This window comes from Aethalodelphis obliquidens, unplaced genomic scaffold (assembly GCF_003676395.1).
Source record: "Aethalodelphis obliquidens isolate GAN/ISIS:26980383/991018 unplaced genomic scaffold, ASM367639v1 scaffold1, whole genome shotgun sequence".
Taxonomy (NCBI): domain Eukaryota; kingdom Metazoa; phylum Chordata; class Mammalia; order Artiodactyla; family Delphinidae; genus Aethalodelphis; species Aethalodelphis obliquidens.
In genome coordinates this window covers 1993840-2007480 of record NW_020837945.1, presented here as the reverse complement: position 1 = coordinate 2007480, position 13641 = coordinate 1993840, and the positions used below count along the sequence as shown (strand labels likewise).

The 13641-nt window shown below is 49.2% G+C and overlaps 1 protein-coding gene across 12 annotated transcripts in view; it reads left to right on the top strand.

The window, feature by feature from the left end:
• The window catches only part of TRAPPC10 (trafficking protein particle complex subunit 10), a 91653-nt gene that overhangs the window by 52509 nt on the left and 25503 nt on the right, over nt 1-13641 (top strand). For 10 of the 12 annotated variants that reach the window (XM_027082178.1, XM_027082087.1, XM_027081906.1 and 7 more), the window contains 7 exons: nt 5879-5893; nt 5981-6127; nt 6732-6846; nt 7830-7906; nt 8684-8775; nt 11084-11224; nt 11515-11627. In XM_027082178.1, the coding sequence (XP_026937979.1) occupies nt 5879-5893; nt 5981-6127; nt 6732-6846; nt 7830-7906; nt 8684-8775; nt 11084-11224; nt 11515-11627 (700 nt within the window). The remainder of the gene's footprint in view (nt 1-5878; nt 5894-5980; nt 6128-6731; nt 6847-7829; nt 7907-8683; nt 8776-11083; nt 11225-11514; nt 11628-13641) is intronic. The other 2 variants (XM_027081997.1, XM_027082559.1) reach the window with 1 other exon arrangement.

Below are 13641 nucleotides of genomic sequence, written 5' to 3'. Positions count from 1 at the left end.
CGAGTTCTGTAGAAGTCGCTGGAATGGGTCAGTTTTCACCCTCTTGGCTGGAAAGAGAACCGAGTGAGTGGTGGTGGGCGGTGTGAGCAGGGCGGGGGCAGTGGCCGGGACGCCTGTCGTCCAGGGCGGCTGCTGCCGTCCCGGGTGCTCCCTGCAGATCCCGTCCCGGCTGGCGCTCTTCCCTTTCCTCGCTCCCTGCGTGAAGGCGCTCCCCCTCTCTTGGTGCTTGTCTGCTTCTGCTGCAGGGCGAGCAGGGTGCTGAAGTTGGGGAGGGAGCCACACTGTGGTCCCCGAGGACACGACTTCCCGTTCCCTGTCCCCCTTGTGCTGTGTGACCGTGCCCCGCTTGGTGTCCCCTGGTGTCAGGGCAGCAGACGGGGCAGCCGGGCCCGTTGAGGTGCCTCCTCAGCCACCGTCGCTGGTCCCGGCGGGCGCCTGGCATGCCCTGGGCGTGGCGCTCCTGTGGGGCCACCTGTCCTGTCTGCTGTGCTTCAGAGGTGCCTTCCGCTCTCGCCCCAAGCTTGGCTCCCGTCCCGAGTCAGGCACCCTTTGTGAGGGGCAAGCTGCAGGGCGACAGTGCAGCTCGGAGGCCAGCAGCTTGGGCCCCAAGCAGCCCGCTTGCACGGGATGCCCCCCGCCTTCCCGCTCGGCCCTGCGGATGGGCGCCCAGCAGTGGCTGCCTGTGGGTTGGGGACCCACGAGGTGACGCGAGTTCAGGGCGGTCAGCCTGTTGTCATCCTTCAGGCAAGTGAGGACACTCCTTACTGGCGGCATCTTGGCTCTTTCTTTCAAAAGATGACACTGCAGAGGGCACGCAGAGCTTCACACACAGAATTCTTCTCTCAACTTTCTCAGCTGAGATTCTTTGTCTAGGTAGTGTGGGGGCGGGGGGTTGCTACATCTTAAGCTTTGCAGTTGGCAGTTAACCCGAAAAGTTTATTCTTAGAGTTTCTTCAAATTTTTACGGAAACAATGAAAATTCAAGACTCAGATTTGTTTACTTTTCCTGTACATTTGATTGTACCCTCAAAACTAGACTCGTTTCCTATGTCTGGCTAGCTTTCTGGTGATTATTGTTCACAGTCACGTCCACGGCCAGAGGCCGGCATGGAGCCTTGGGTTCTGCTGCACAGGGCCGGGCAGAGCCGCGCGGCACATAGACCAGGGCGTCAGGCAACGCACAGGCTGAGCCGGTACATGGTTCTTCTAGGGTTAGGCTACGGTTGTTCATCCTTTTAAAGCCAAAAGCCTAAGTATTGCAGCCGTCTTGCGTGTTTCTCATTGTAACATTTCTTCTGCAGAAAATGCTGTGTGTGTTTGCTCTTGCGGCTTGTAAAGCGTGCCCTGGTAGCCTCCTGGCTGGCTTATCGGTTGATTTAAAGTATCTTCTTTGAGTAGGAGGCACTGTGGTGGCCAGATGCCAGCTCTGGGGTGGGGCCTGGAGTCACACCCCAGGGGTGCCACCTAAGGCCTGGGACTAGCTCCCCGATTGCAAATGTGTGAGCATGGAAATTGTACCTACCCCGTACAGCTGCTGGGGTCAAGGAGTAACACCTGGAAAGTTATGTCAGTTCTGTGTGAGCTCCAGTGACTCCATTACAGAGTATTTCTTTTGTCTGCAACATTTAAAAGATTTCCCCCCGCTTTACCAGAAGTTGAGTATATTCTCTGTATAAATTTGGAAAATACAGACAGATACACAGAAGAAAACGCCATTGCTTATTCTGAAGCAGGAGGCCCCCTCTTTGGTCTGTGGCCTTTCTGTCTGGAGAAGAGCTGCTGCTTATTTAATTGGTCCTGTTTCGGACATTTGGATTGTTCAGCAGTGTCTGCAGTTGCAGGAGTGTGTATCCTTGTATGGCATCTTTATGCAGTACATTCATACAAGTAGAACGGCCAGTTCAAGGATGCATGTGTCTTTAACGCTTCTAGTGTACATCGCCAAATTGCCTTCCAGAAAGATCTTCCCATTTTTAGTCACACTAGCAGTGCTGTTTTCCTGCATCTATGGTAAGAAAGAAAGTAATTTGTGTGTATATTTTAATCTTTACCAGATTGGTAAACGAGAACAATATAAGGAAGATACTTTCTAGAAGGCCGTTTTATTTTTGTTACAATGACTGCCCAGAGGATTTCTGTTTTGATGTGTTCGCCTCAGTACTGACTTATTTTTTATGAGCTTAGGTTCTCATTATGTTCACAGACAGGGCAGGCCAAGGGGGATCGGGACTCTTCAGGACCTAGAGACACAGGCCAGTGCCGGACATGAGAGGCCACTGGCCCAGCTGGCATTGCTGTTCCAAGGTTCAGGCCCCGCAGAGGACAAAAGGAGAGGTGTAGCCGAGGGGTGGGCCTCGGGGTCGTCGAGTACTTGCTGTGTACCAGACACTCTGCCGGGCTCCTCCCCACATGGATAGGTGGGGTCCTCGTGGGACCTGGAGCCCTGAGAACCTGAACCGGGAGAGCAGCGGGAGCCGACAGGAGGAGGTAGCGGCCCAAGGTGTCAGCACCGGTGAGAGCCAGTGGTTCGCAGGAACGGGGAAAGCATTTGAGGAGGAACTGCCCAGTTCTATTCAAGAAACAGTTGCTAACCTGCTGGGCACTGTGGTAAACACAGTGGTGGGGGGAGGGCCCGCAAATGCGGAAGAAATGGGTCCCACCCACCCTCAAGAAACCCACAGCGGGGCTCGTGGGGCCAGCAGGTGAGCAGGCCGTCAGAGCCCGGGGCTGCCAGGCAGTGAGAGCGGAATGTTCGGAGGTGGCGGGGTGTCAAGCAGGGAGGGGCAGCTTGCGTGAGCGTGTTGGCAGCGCCTAACATGTGCCAGGGAAGGTCTGCAGAGGTGGTCTCTTGTGAGCTAGGTTTTAAAAGATTCATTCATTCAGCAGTTATTCGTTGAGCACCTGTTTTGTGCCAAGCAAGCATTTATTCTAGGCACCGTGTTTTTAGCAGAGAGCGAGACAGACCAACCCCTGCCCTGTGGAGGAGCTTTGGTTTTCACGGGCTGAGTCGGGATCCACCAGGTGGACATGGCTTGGGTGGCAGGTGCAGAGAGAGTAGAGTGCGTTTCAGGCAGAGAAAATTCACTGTTACTTAAAGAACTCTGAAGGAGCTTAGTCTTGCTAGAACTTAACGGGTGAGCCAGGGCTTGCAGGTGAGGCTCCAGAGGTGCTGGAAGGCAGGTTTTGAAAGTGTGCGTCATCTGGAGGGTTGGATTTTATTCTGTAGCTGTTGGGAAGCCGTTGCTGGGTTTGAAGCCGGGGCGCGTGCAAGGTGTTAGGACCTGGAGGTGGAGGCGGAGAGAAGCGAAGGGCTAGGAGGAGGCGCGGAGAAGAGTCCGAGGGGAAGCTGAGGCCTGAGCCCAGGCGCTGGGGTAGAGCCTGGGTATATGAGGTGAAACTCAGTGAATACACGGTTCCGGGTCAGCCGAGTCTCACACCAGCCACGAGTGATTATTATTCTATGAAAGATAAAACAACAAAGCTTCTGCAAGATAATATGGGAGAGCACCTTTACATGCTTCAGGTTACCAGGTATTTCTGAAACAGGACAGAAAGGCACTGGCCAGAAAGGAAGTGCATGGAAATCAGAGCTTCTCTTCATCAGTCAGCACCGCAGAGGGGGTGACGGGGCCGCAAGCTGTGCGGTCAGGAAGGGCTCTCGTCCAGGATATGGGAAGAGCTCCTGCAGATCAGCTTAAAAGACTGACGCATAGAAAATAGGCAAATGAAGCTATCCAGATGGCCAGTAGGCATATGAAAGGTGCCCCATCGCATTAATTGTAGGGAAATGCAAACTTCCACCACAGTGAAGCCCCCCCAGTGGCTGAAGTGGAAAGACCTGACAAGTGTTAGTGACGGGGGAGAAGCTGGAACTCCCTCCTTGACGAGGAGACTGGGAGTTGGCGCCACGACTTTGGAAAACGGTTCGGCGGTGTCTGCTGGAGCCAGACCTGTGCGTGCCCTGTGAGCCGGCAGTCTCCCCCCAGGTCTGCACGGAGGGTGTTCACAGGTGTCCAGGAGACAGTGCCGGGATGCTCGTGGTGGCGTCGTTCGTGACTGCTAGAACCGGAAATAACCCAAATGTCCATCACGTACGAGGGAAACGGTGACTGCCGTCTGTTCAGACAGCAGACTGGCGTCTGGCAGTGGGAACAAATGAACCCGGAGTCTCACGAACGTAAAGTTTAGCTGGAGCAGTCAGACACCGAAGAATACCTACCTGTTGATTTCGTGTACAGGTGCAAGAGGAAGCACAGATGTTGTGTCGGGAAGCGTGTGGCGGCCGCGGCCCTCCAACGGGGCGGCCCCGTCAGTGTTCACGTTAGGACGCTGGGTTTTTCGGTATTTGGGTTATATTTAAAAAGGTAGTTTTAGCAAAAGAGAATGAAAAGAATGCCTTTAATTGTATGCTTGGAAAATGGTAAAGCGGCTCTTGCCGTGACCAGTAACACTGATAGCAGAAGAAGAGAGAGGCTCAGAGAAAACTAAACGGTGCGTGATAAGGAATCAGTTTTGAAATGTCTGTTGTTCACGAAGGAAATTGTCCAGAGGGACCCGGAGCCCATGGAAAGGCGCCCGCGCCCTTCCTGTTAGGGTGTGCGAGCTGTGAGACGCCCAGCGCGCCGCACGGTTCCGGCCGGGGCTTGGCCCTCACGCGGGGGCGGGGCTTGCTCTTTGCCAGGTGCAGGCAGCGTGGGTGCTGGGGTGGGCGGCCTTCCCAGGGACACGGGCTGCTGCTGTCTGTAGATGTGTGGCTCCTGGGTGAGAACGCTGTGGGCTGTTGGCACCCCTTGTGTGTTTGTTGGAGTGCGTGCGCCCACCTCGGCTGCGCGCCCTGCGGAGCTCGCCCAGTTTGATCGCGGGGAGGCACGTGCTCTGTCCAGGGTCCCCGAGCTGCATCCTACCACCAGCTGTCTGTGCCTCCCTTTGAGGGTGCTCCACTCTGGGCAAGAGAGTCAGTTGTACCACTTGATGAAAGTTGCTTCTGGTCATGTAATTTTTTTTCTATACTGATTTTTTTCAAAGGATCTAAGCAGTTTGTCTCATTTTTCAAAGACAGGGCGATTTAGCATTTATAGGAACATTTAATAGCACTCCCTGTTCTCTCCAGTTGGTGCCACGTCCTTTTGTTTGTGCTCAGGGTGTGTGGAAGGAGCCCTTCTTACATAAGTCAGTCTCATCAGCTTGTGCGGCTCTTCCCTTGTCACCTGATGTAGCAGCACCTCTTACTTTCCCACTTTGAATAGAACTAATTAGCATGTCTCACCAAAGCTAGGACACCAGTTGTAAGATACCTCATGATATTAGTGCCACCAAGAAGACAGTCTACTCTGCCGAGTGTGAGTGTTAAGATGCCCTTGACTGTGAGGCATCCCTATGTCAAAAACACTGAAACGTAGAAAAGAAGTCCATTTTAGAATCAATCACATACAGTAGATGCTTTTGAATTTCTGATAACATTTTATTGTATCTCTAAGCAACAGGTGCTCTTTTTTACAAACGTAATTATACTTAAAAAATTAATAGCAATTCCTAAATATCATCTAATATTTACTTAATATTTAGATTTCTAGCGTTGAACATGATCTTCTGAAATGTGATCAAGTGGTCATCTGAGGTCTTAGCTTCCCACCTTCACCTTATATGCTCTTTAAACTGAGAGGTGACCAGTGTTCAAACGTAGACTAAGTGATGACAGTCGCCTTTTTGTAGGCTTCTTTTGTTAATAAGCTGTTAAAGTACATGATTGCAAGTTACATCCCTGCCAAGTCACTCAGTATCATCAGAAATACGACACCAAATAGTGTATTTGGACACAGATCGCTCCTTTCCTCCTGTAGGTGGCCTGCTCTACAGGTCCCGTTTCTCTTTCCTGTAGTTTTGCAGAGACTGGGTAGCTGCTTGGAGGGGCAAAGGAGGGCAAGCGGGCGCAAGTGCTTCCCCCAGCGCTCTCCTCACACGCCCGCGCCTGTGCCCCCAGGTCTCCGTGCCGCCCGGTGCCCTGGATTGCTGGGTGTTCCTGAGCTGCTTGGAGGTGCTGCAGAGGATAGAAGGGTGTTGCGACCGGGCACAGATAGACTCAAACATCGCCCACACCGTGGGTCTGTGGAGCTACGCCACAGAGAAGGTAACTGCCCCAGCGCCCATGTGAGCCTCGGCCGGGGCTCTGCCTGCGGGACTGGGGGACGGAGTTAGCTGTTTGGAGAAGTGCTGCTCACCTGGTCCCTGCACAGGCAGCTCTGGCTACTTCAGGGTGCGTCTAGGAGCAGCGTGGATGCAGTCGTTCCCTGCCAGTATCGCTGTATCTGGCAGACATCAGGCGCTCGCTGCGCTCGTGCTAAAGGCAGGCTTCTGCTCCAGGAATGGGTGGGGGGACAAGGCAGGGTGAGCGTGCAGCCGTGTGCAGAAGTGCAGAAAATGACAGTAGTCCCGAGCGTGCAGCAGGAAGGCCTGCCGGGGGAGGGGTTGAGGTGGGGCAAGCTTGGGAGAGCGTGGGCGAACAGCACAGGCTGGGGGTGACAAACGTCAGCCGCTCTGAGGATTATTACGTAGAAGGTTTGAGTTTGAAATGATCCCAGTAAGATATATTTTCATATCCAGATGAGAATCATTTGGATAGGAAAGCTAAATTTCTTCTAGTATTTAGATGGTTTTAACTTCATATTTAAATTTGTAAATTCTCTGCTGACTCTTACGGCAAATTAATTGAAATTTGGGGTTTATCTCAACAGCTAAAGTCCTTGGGCTATCTGTGTGGACTTGTGTCAGAACAGGGACCTAACTCAGAAGACCTCAACAGGACGGTTGATCTTTTGGCGGGCTTGGGAGCTGAACGGCCTGAAACAGGTACTTTTTGAGATGTCCCCGTACACGTGGTGGAAAGCAATGAGAATGTCGGCTGTAACTGGCACATATAATTTGGGTTCCGTGATATAGTTACTCACCATTTGGGAAATTACACTCATTATTAGCTGACCAGATTAATACATAGGATATTTTAGCTTTTAATAGCATAAAAAAATGTCAGATATAGTTTAAGAAATTGTGGGACTTGCCTGGTGGTCTGGTGGTTAGGACTTCGCGCTTCCACTGCAGGGGGCGTGGGTTCCATCCGTGGTCAGGGAACTGAGATCCCGCATGCCGGTGCGGTGTGGCCAAAGAAAAAAAAAAGAAATTGTAGCGATTCTTAAAAATGTGTCTGAGTTTCTTGTAGGCGTAAATGAGCTGATCATGCCTTTTTACAGACCACAGTGAAGTTTAAATGCACCAGTCTTCCTCTGAATTACAGATGATTATTTTTCTAATGATATGGCCAGACAAATCCTTTTATTGAGTAAATTACCCCCTAGGTAATAAAGCACTTTGAAAGGAACGTTACTAATTCTTTTAGGTAGGAACACCGTGATGAGTATGATTTAGCAAAGCTGTTGCTGAAGTAGAGCATACCTAATGGCCTGAGAGGCCTCTTGCTGGATTCAATCAGTTTGTCAGGGAAAATGCGCTATGTGTGTATTACACTGTTTCCACCTGAGACCACATCAAATCATTTTGGAAGTACTTTAATTCATTGTAGGATTTGTAACACGTACTTAAAAAATTCTAGTATCAATTAAAGATAAAAGTATTGCTTGAAGGGTTTAGACTATTTCATGAGTGTATTAATTAGACAAGAATGTAAGTAATAACGTAGTTTCAGTTGGAATGGGTTGTCTGTGATTTCCACAAACATCAGACAAAGTCCTTTACCTGTGACATTTGAGGCGCAATGTAAACTCGCATGACTGGACATAATGAAGATGAATAAGGGCTCTTACTTCTTTCTGTTTAAGCCAACACTGCTCAGAGTCCATATAAGAAACTCAAAGAAGCGTTATCATCAGTAGAAGCTTTTGAAAAACACTACTTAGTAAGTATTACAAATCTTCCCTGCCTACCCATGGCAGAAAGCCCCTCTCTACTAGACTTTGCTACTTGGTGACCTTTTGAGTTGGGAATGAGCTGGTATTTGGAACCTCCTTCTTGTTGGCCTTTGAAGTTTCTTTGGTACCCTAGGGAGTTGTGCATGAAAGCTGGAATAGTTGGTTTATTAGTATCCATGGCGCCATAAATAGGCATAAAAGCATCTTCGGATATTTATAATTTTGTTCACAATGGTATTGCTCATTCAGTAGAACAGAAATTGTAAGAAAGGATAGTGAATGGTTTTCTGTGTACAGAGGAACAATTTGAACCTGAACAGAGCTATTGTACTTCATTTTAAAGGACTTAAATTTGGACAGTCTTAGAAAGCAGTGCAGTAGACCGTCGGTGGACCGTCTGCCTTCCCGAGTCATGGTTAATTCAACAGCATTTGACAGTAGTCTATAATACTGTCTCTGTCATCCAGAATGTGAGAAAAATATTAAAAATGTTACCCACAGATGGAAAATACTTTGAAAAAAATTATTCTGTGCCTGCTGAGTTCACGTTTCTTTTATTATTATGATTTATAGTTTATGTACAAGTTAATGACTTTGTATAAATCACTATTACATAAAAACTCAACACAAAAAGAGACACAAAGTAAAAAATTATGTTATATTAATAAGGAAGTCTTTTGCTTCAGCCTTGGGTAAATAAATGTAGGATTTGTCTAGCGTTAAATTTAAAGTACAGAATTATTTGGTTCTTTGCTTTTCCACAGGACTTGTCCCATGCCACCATTGAAATGTATACGAGTATTGGGAGAATTCGATCCGCTAAGTTCGTTGGAAAGGATCTGGCGGAGTTTTACATGTAATTGATTTTGAACTTTTCTTTGAATTTCAGACATCTCACGTGTAGTAAGAGGTTTGTTATGTAGGAGCTAATGTGAAGTGTACATAACCTTGTAGAACAAAAAATGTGAACTGTTAACCAGTCATCACTTCTTAAGAAAATTTCTTTGAAAACCAGAGTGAGTTCAGCTTATTACCGTTAATAATTGTTACTGATCTTTGTGTTTCTTTCATTTAATTAATTTAATGAACTTATATGTAAATATTATATACATGTAGATAATATATGTACTGTTATATGTGATACATAGTTTGTGTTCTACAGCATTTTCTCTAGTTGCTGTTAAATGCCTCCTCAGAGGATTGAAAGCCTCGAGGTCGGTGACGTGAAGCACGTGCTGTGTCAGGTCCATGAGGGAGGGCTGAGCCCTGAGTGCTTGTGAGCTGGGGTGTGCAGACACTGAGCATTTCTAGTCTGGCTCCAGCTTTGGAGTGGATTCCAGAGAAAAGACTAAAAGCGTGGCATGTTTCTCACGTGTTTGATAAAGAACCCCTGCTGGCAGTGTAACTGCTAGTTCAAAGCACTGGGAAGAGATACAGATTATGAGGGAAAAGACGTTTACATTTTCTCAAAAGAAATGTGTGTTTGAAATGGTATCTTCAAATCTGTAGTTAGTCATTTCATTAGATGAAACAAGGAAGAATAATTTACTTTAACTGATTGCAGGGCTCCGAAGGGATTTGTAGATCATCTAAGTGAACTTCCTAGTGTTTCAGGTGTGATTGGAGCAGGGAGTCAGTTGCACAGCTGAGTAATGCTGGGGCTGGAGGTCGGCTCTCCTTAGTCTCCAGCTAGTGTATCTGATGACTAAATCAGTAGCCATGTCCTCAGGTGCTGTGAGCTGAGGCTTGGAGCTGCAGTGGGGTGATGCTGGCCTGCTAACTGGAGACTTGGGTCCTGGTTCTAGCTTGACCATGGACTAGCCAGGTGACCCTCGGCCTGGGTCTACGGCGACTGGATGACAAATGCCCTCCCTTCCAGCTCTACAGTGTAAGAATCTTTGGCTGGAGATGGTAACTGAAGAAGTATATAGAAGGTTCTGACCCCTTTAAAAAATGGGGGAGGACTTCCCTGGTGGCGCAGTGGTTAAGAATCCGTCTGCCAATGCAGGGGACACGGGTTCGAGCCCTGGTCTGGGAAGATCCCACATGCCGCAGAGCAACTAAGCCCGTGTGCCACAACTACTGAGCCTGCGCTCTAGAGCCCGTGAGCCACAACTACTGAAGCCTGTGCACCTAGAGCCCATGCTCCACAACAAGAGAAGCCACCTCAATGAGAAGCCCGTGCACTGCAACGAAGAACAGCTCCTGCTCGCCGCAACTAGAGAAAGCCCACATGCAGCAACGAAGACCCAACGCAGCCAAAAATAAATAAATTTATTTTTTTAATTAAATAAATAAAATAAAATAATGGGGGAGAGGACCATAAAAGTCTATAGAAACCGACACATGTAACTGATAGGTTTAAAATTTATTTGAGAATTTGGGAACTCTCATTGCTTCAAAAGTAAGCCTGGGATGTTGTCCCAGCATGCTTAGAGAGCGAGTGCTTGTCTGGTGTTGGCCTTCGTCCCGTGAAGTCAGTAGCCCCAAACCTCTGGGAAAGGCCGGGGCATCCACGTTGTCACTGAAGCTTTGGCAAGCTCTCATTAATTGGGCTTTAAACTTTGTTATATTCTGAACGTCTTGAGGGTTTAAATTTGGGTGATAGGTGTTGATATTTAAATTCCTCATAGTTCTCTGTAAATCTTTGAAACCTGCTCAGCGCTTTTGCCTGAGTTTCCAACTTGAGTCAGGCTCCCCTGTCGGCTGGCCTGTGTAGGCCACTCTGTGTTGGCCTGTCCTCAGCAGTTGGTGTGGCCCCGAGCCCAGGTTTCGAAGCTTCCTCCATAACTGGTTGTGTGCCTGTGGACAAAGCCGTCCGCTTTCTTCACGCTTGGTGCTCTGAGGCCAGCTTGGAATCGTGAATGGTGCCCTCACGTTCTTATCTGGAGATTCAGCTCTGAAGGCTCTCTGGCCGTGTAGGACGCTGGGCAAACAGCGTGTGTGGGGTTCTCAGCCTGAGCGCAGTTCTCAGGTCCAGTTAGGTGTTCCTCATTTCTCGTTCTTTCTTATATGGAGGGGTGGCCAGAGAAGGACTGTCTGCAGGTGGCGCCAGCTTCATGGTGTGGGGCTGTCAAGGGTGGAGAGCAGGCTGTGGAAGGTCATGTCTGAGTTTGTTGATTATCACGCCCCATAATGAAAGCTTCTGTTTGTTGATTTGCAAGGAGGAAGAAGTCTCCCCAGAAGGCAGAAATCTATCTTCAGGGAGCCTTGAAGAATTACCTGGCTGAGGGCTGGGCACTGCCTATCACACACACAAGGAAGCAGCTAGCTGAATGTCAGAAACACCTTGGGCAAATTGAAAAGTATCCTTTAAGTTGAATATGTTCGTGAAGTAGGATTGCTTTCTCTCTGTATGGCCCACCATTGAGGGTTTAAGGAGCACCTGATAACTAGGAGAGAAAAGCCTGCCTCAACACGCGTACTGTGTTGGATAGACGCTGGTGCCTAGTCAGCGTATCTGACCTCTGCTTGAGTTCCTAACACCCTAGAAAAAGGGGAACACCCGTCGGGATGCACCCTCTGGGGACTGGAGGGGCTGTGTGCGCAGTGCCCCAGCGCGTGGTCCTCTCAGGCCCCTTGACCCTGCACCCAGCTACCTTCAGACCAGCAGCCTCCTGGCCAGCGACCGGCACCTGACTGGGAACGAGCGGGAGTACTTCTGCAGAGAGATTCTCAGCTTCGCCAGCCAGCAGGCAGACAGCCCAGGTAAGGCTTGTTTTCAAACATTGCTATGAAAAATTTCAGATGTAGAAAAGCAAACACGATAATACAGCGTGTGTACTCTATACTGACCACCTAGATTCAGCAGTTGTTAACATTTTGCTGTGTAGCAAATGTGTGTCTATATCTTTCTTTTTTCTTTTTGCTGAACTTCAGAGCAGCTCCAGACCCTGGAACAGTGTAGCATCTTCTGAAAACAAAGGTGATCCCCTAACCACCCTGCCCACAGACGGACAAGGTTCTAAGTCGGGCTACCAAGTTAGCCCCTTTTCAGATCTCCCCCATTGTCCTGAAAAGTGTTTTTACAAATTATTTTATATTCAAAATAATTGGACCCTACTTGTCCAGTCAGGGGTCACACACTGCATTTGATTGTTGTATCTCAGTTCTCCTTTAACTTAGAACAGTCTTTCCATCTTGTTTTCTTCCTCTTTTCCAGACACTGACCTTTTAAAATCCAACAGCTTTATTGAGAATAGGGTTCACAGCGTGCAGTATACGACTCTGTGGCTTTTGGTGTCGTCACAGACGTGTGTACCCGTCCCACAGTCAGTGTTAGAGCATTTTTATCACCCGAAAGAAACCCCACACTTATTTCCTCCCAACCTCCTCCTACCACTCCCCATCCCCCCAAGTCCCCGGGAACCACTGATCCACTTTCTATCCCGAGTCCCCGGGAACCACTGATCCACTTTCTACCCCGAGTCCCCGGGAACCACTGATCCACTTTCTACCCCGAGTCCCCGGGAACCACTGATCCACTTCCTACCCCGAGTCCCCGGGAACCACTGATCCACTTCCTACCCCGAGTCCCCGGGAACCACTGATCCACTTCCTATCCCGAGTCCCCGGGAACCACTGATCCACTTTCTATCCCGAGTCCCCGGGAACCACTGATCCACTTTCTATCCTGAGTCCCACTGATCCACTTTCTATCCCGAGTCCCCGGGAACCACTGATCCACTTTCTACCCCGAGTCCCCGGGAACCACTGATCCACTTCCTACCCCGAGTCCCCGGGAGCCACTGACCCACTTCCTGTCTCTGAAGATGTGTGTTCTGGGTGTTTCACGTAAATGGAATCATACAACATGTGTTTGTTGTGACCGGCTTATTTCACTCAGCACAGTGTTTTCAGGACTCAACTGTGTTGTAGCGTGTCAGCATTTCATTCCTTTTTGTGACTGAATAATATTCCATGGTATGGATGGACCACACTGTGTTCATCCCTTCAGCGGTTGTTTGACAACAGGGTTGTAAGGCACTGACTTTTTAAAGACATCGAGCCACTTGTCTCATAGACTGTCTCACCGTCTGAAGTTTCTTGAGTATTTCCTTATGGGAATGCCCAACAGCAAGGTAGATCTCAAAGCCTTAGGTTCAGTCTAAATGTTTTGGCAAATATACTTTAAGAATTGCCGTGTAGTAAGATTAACTTTATTGTAATATTTAGCTTCTCGTGTTCAGTTTATCAAGGAGGGTATTTATTTAAAATAGCCACTGTCTTAGTCAGCTCGAGCAGCCATAACAAAATGCCGCAGACTGGACGCTTCAACAGCGGGTGTTTATTTTCTCACAGTTCTGGAGGCTGACATCTGAGGTCAGGATGCCAGCAGGGTGGGTTTCTGATGAGGCCCCTCTTCCTGGCTTGTCCCTTCTAGGCAAGGGGTGGGGGTGGCGTGGAAGGGAGGTGGAGAGAGAGACTCAGAGAGAGGGAGGGAGCAGGAAGGGAGGTGCGGGGAGAGATGGGGGAGAAATGGAGAGACTCAGAGAGAGGGAGGGAGGAAGTGGGGGGAAGGGAGGTGGGGGGAGAGGCGGAGAGGGCTGTCTGGTGCATCCTCCTACAAGGGCATACATCCCTCATGACTTCATCAAACCCTAACTCTCTCCCAGAGGGCCCACTGGGGGATAGGGCTTCCACTTAAGAATTTTGGCGGGACCGCATTCAGTCCATAGCGGTTGCTAACTGCTTGAAAGCCAGTGTTTCCAGAGGTTTTGGC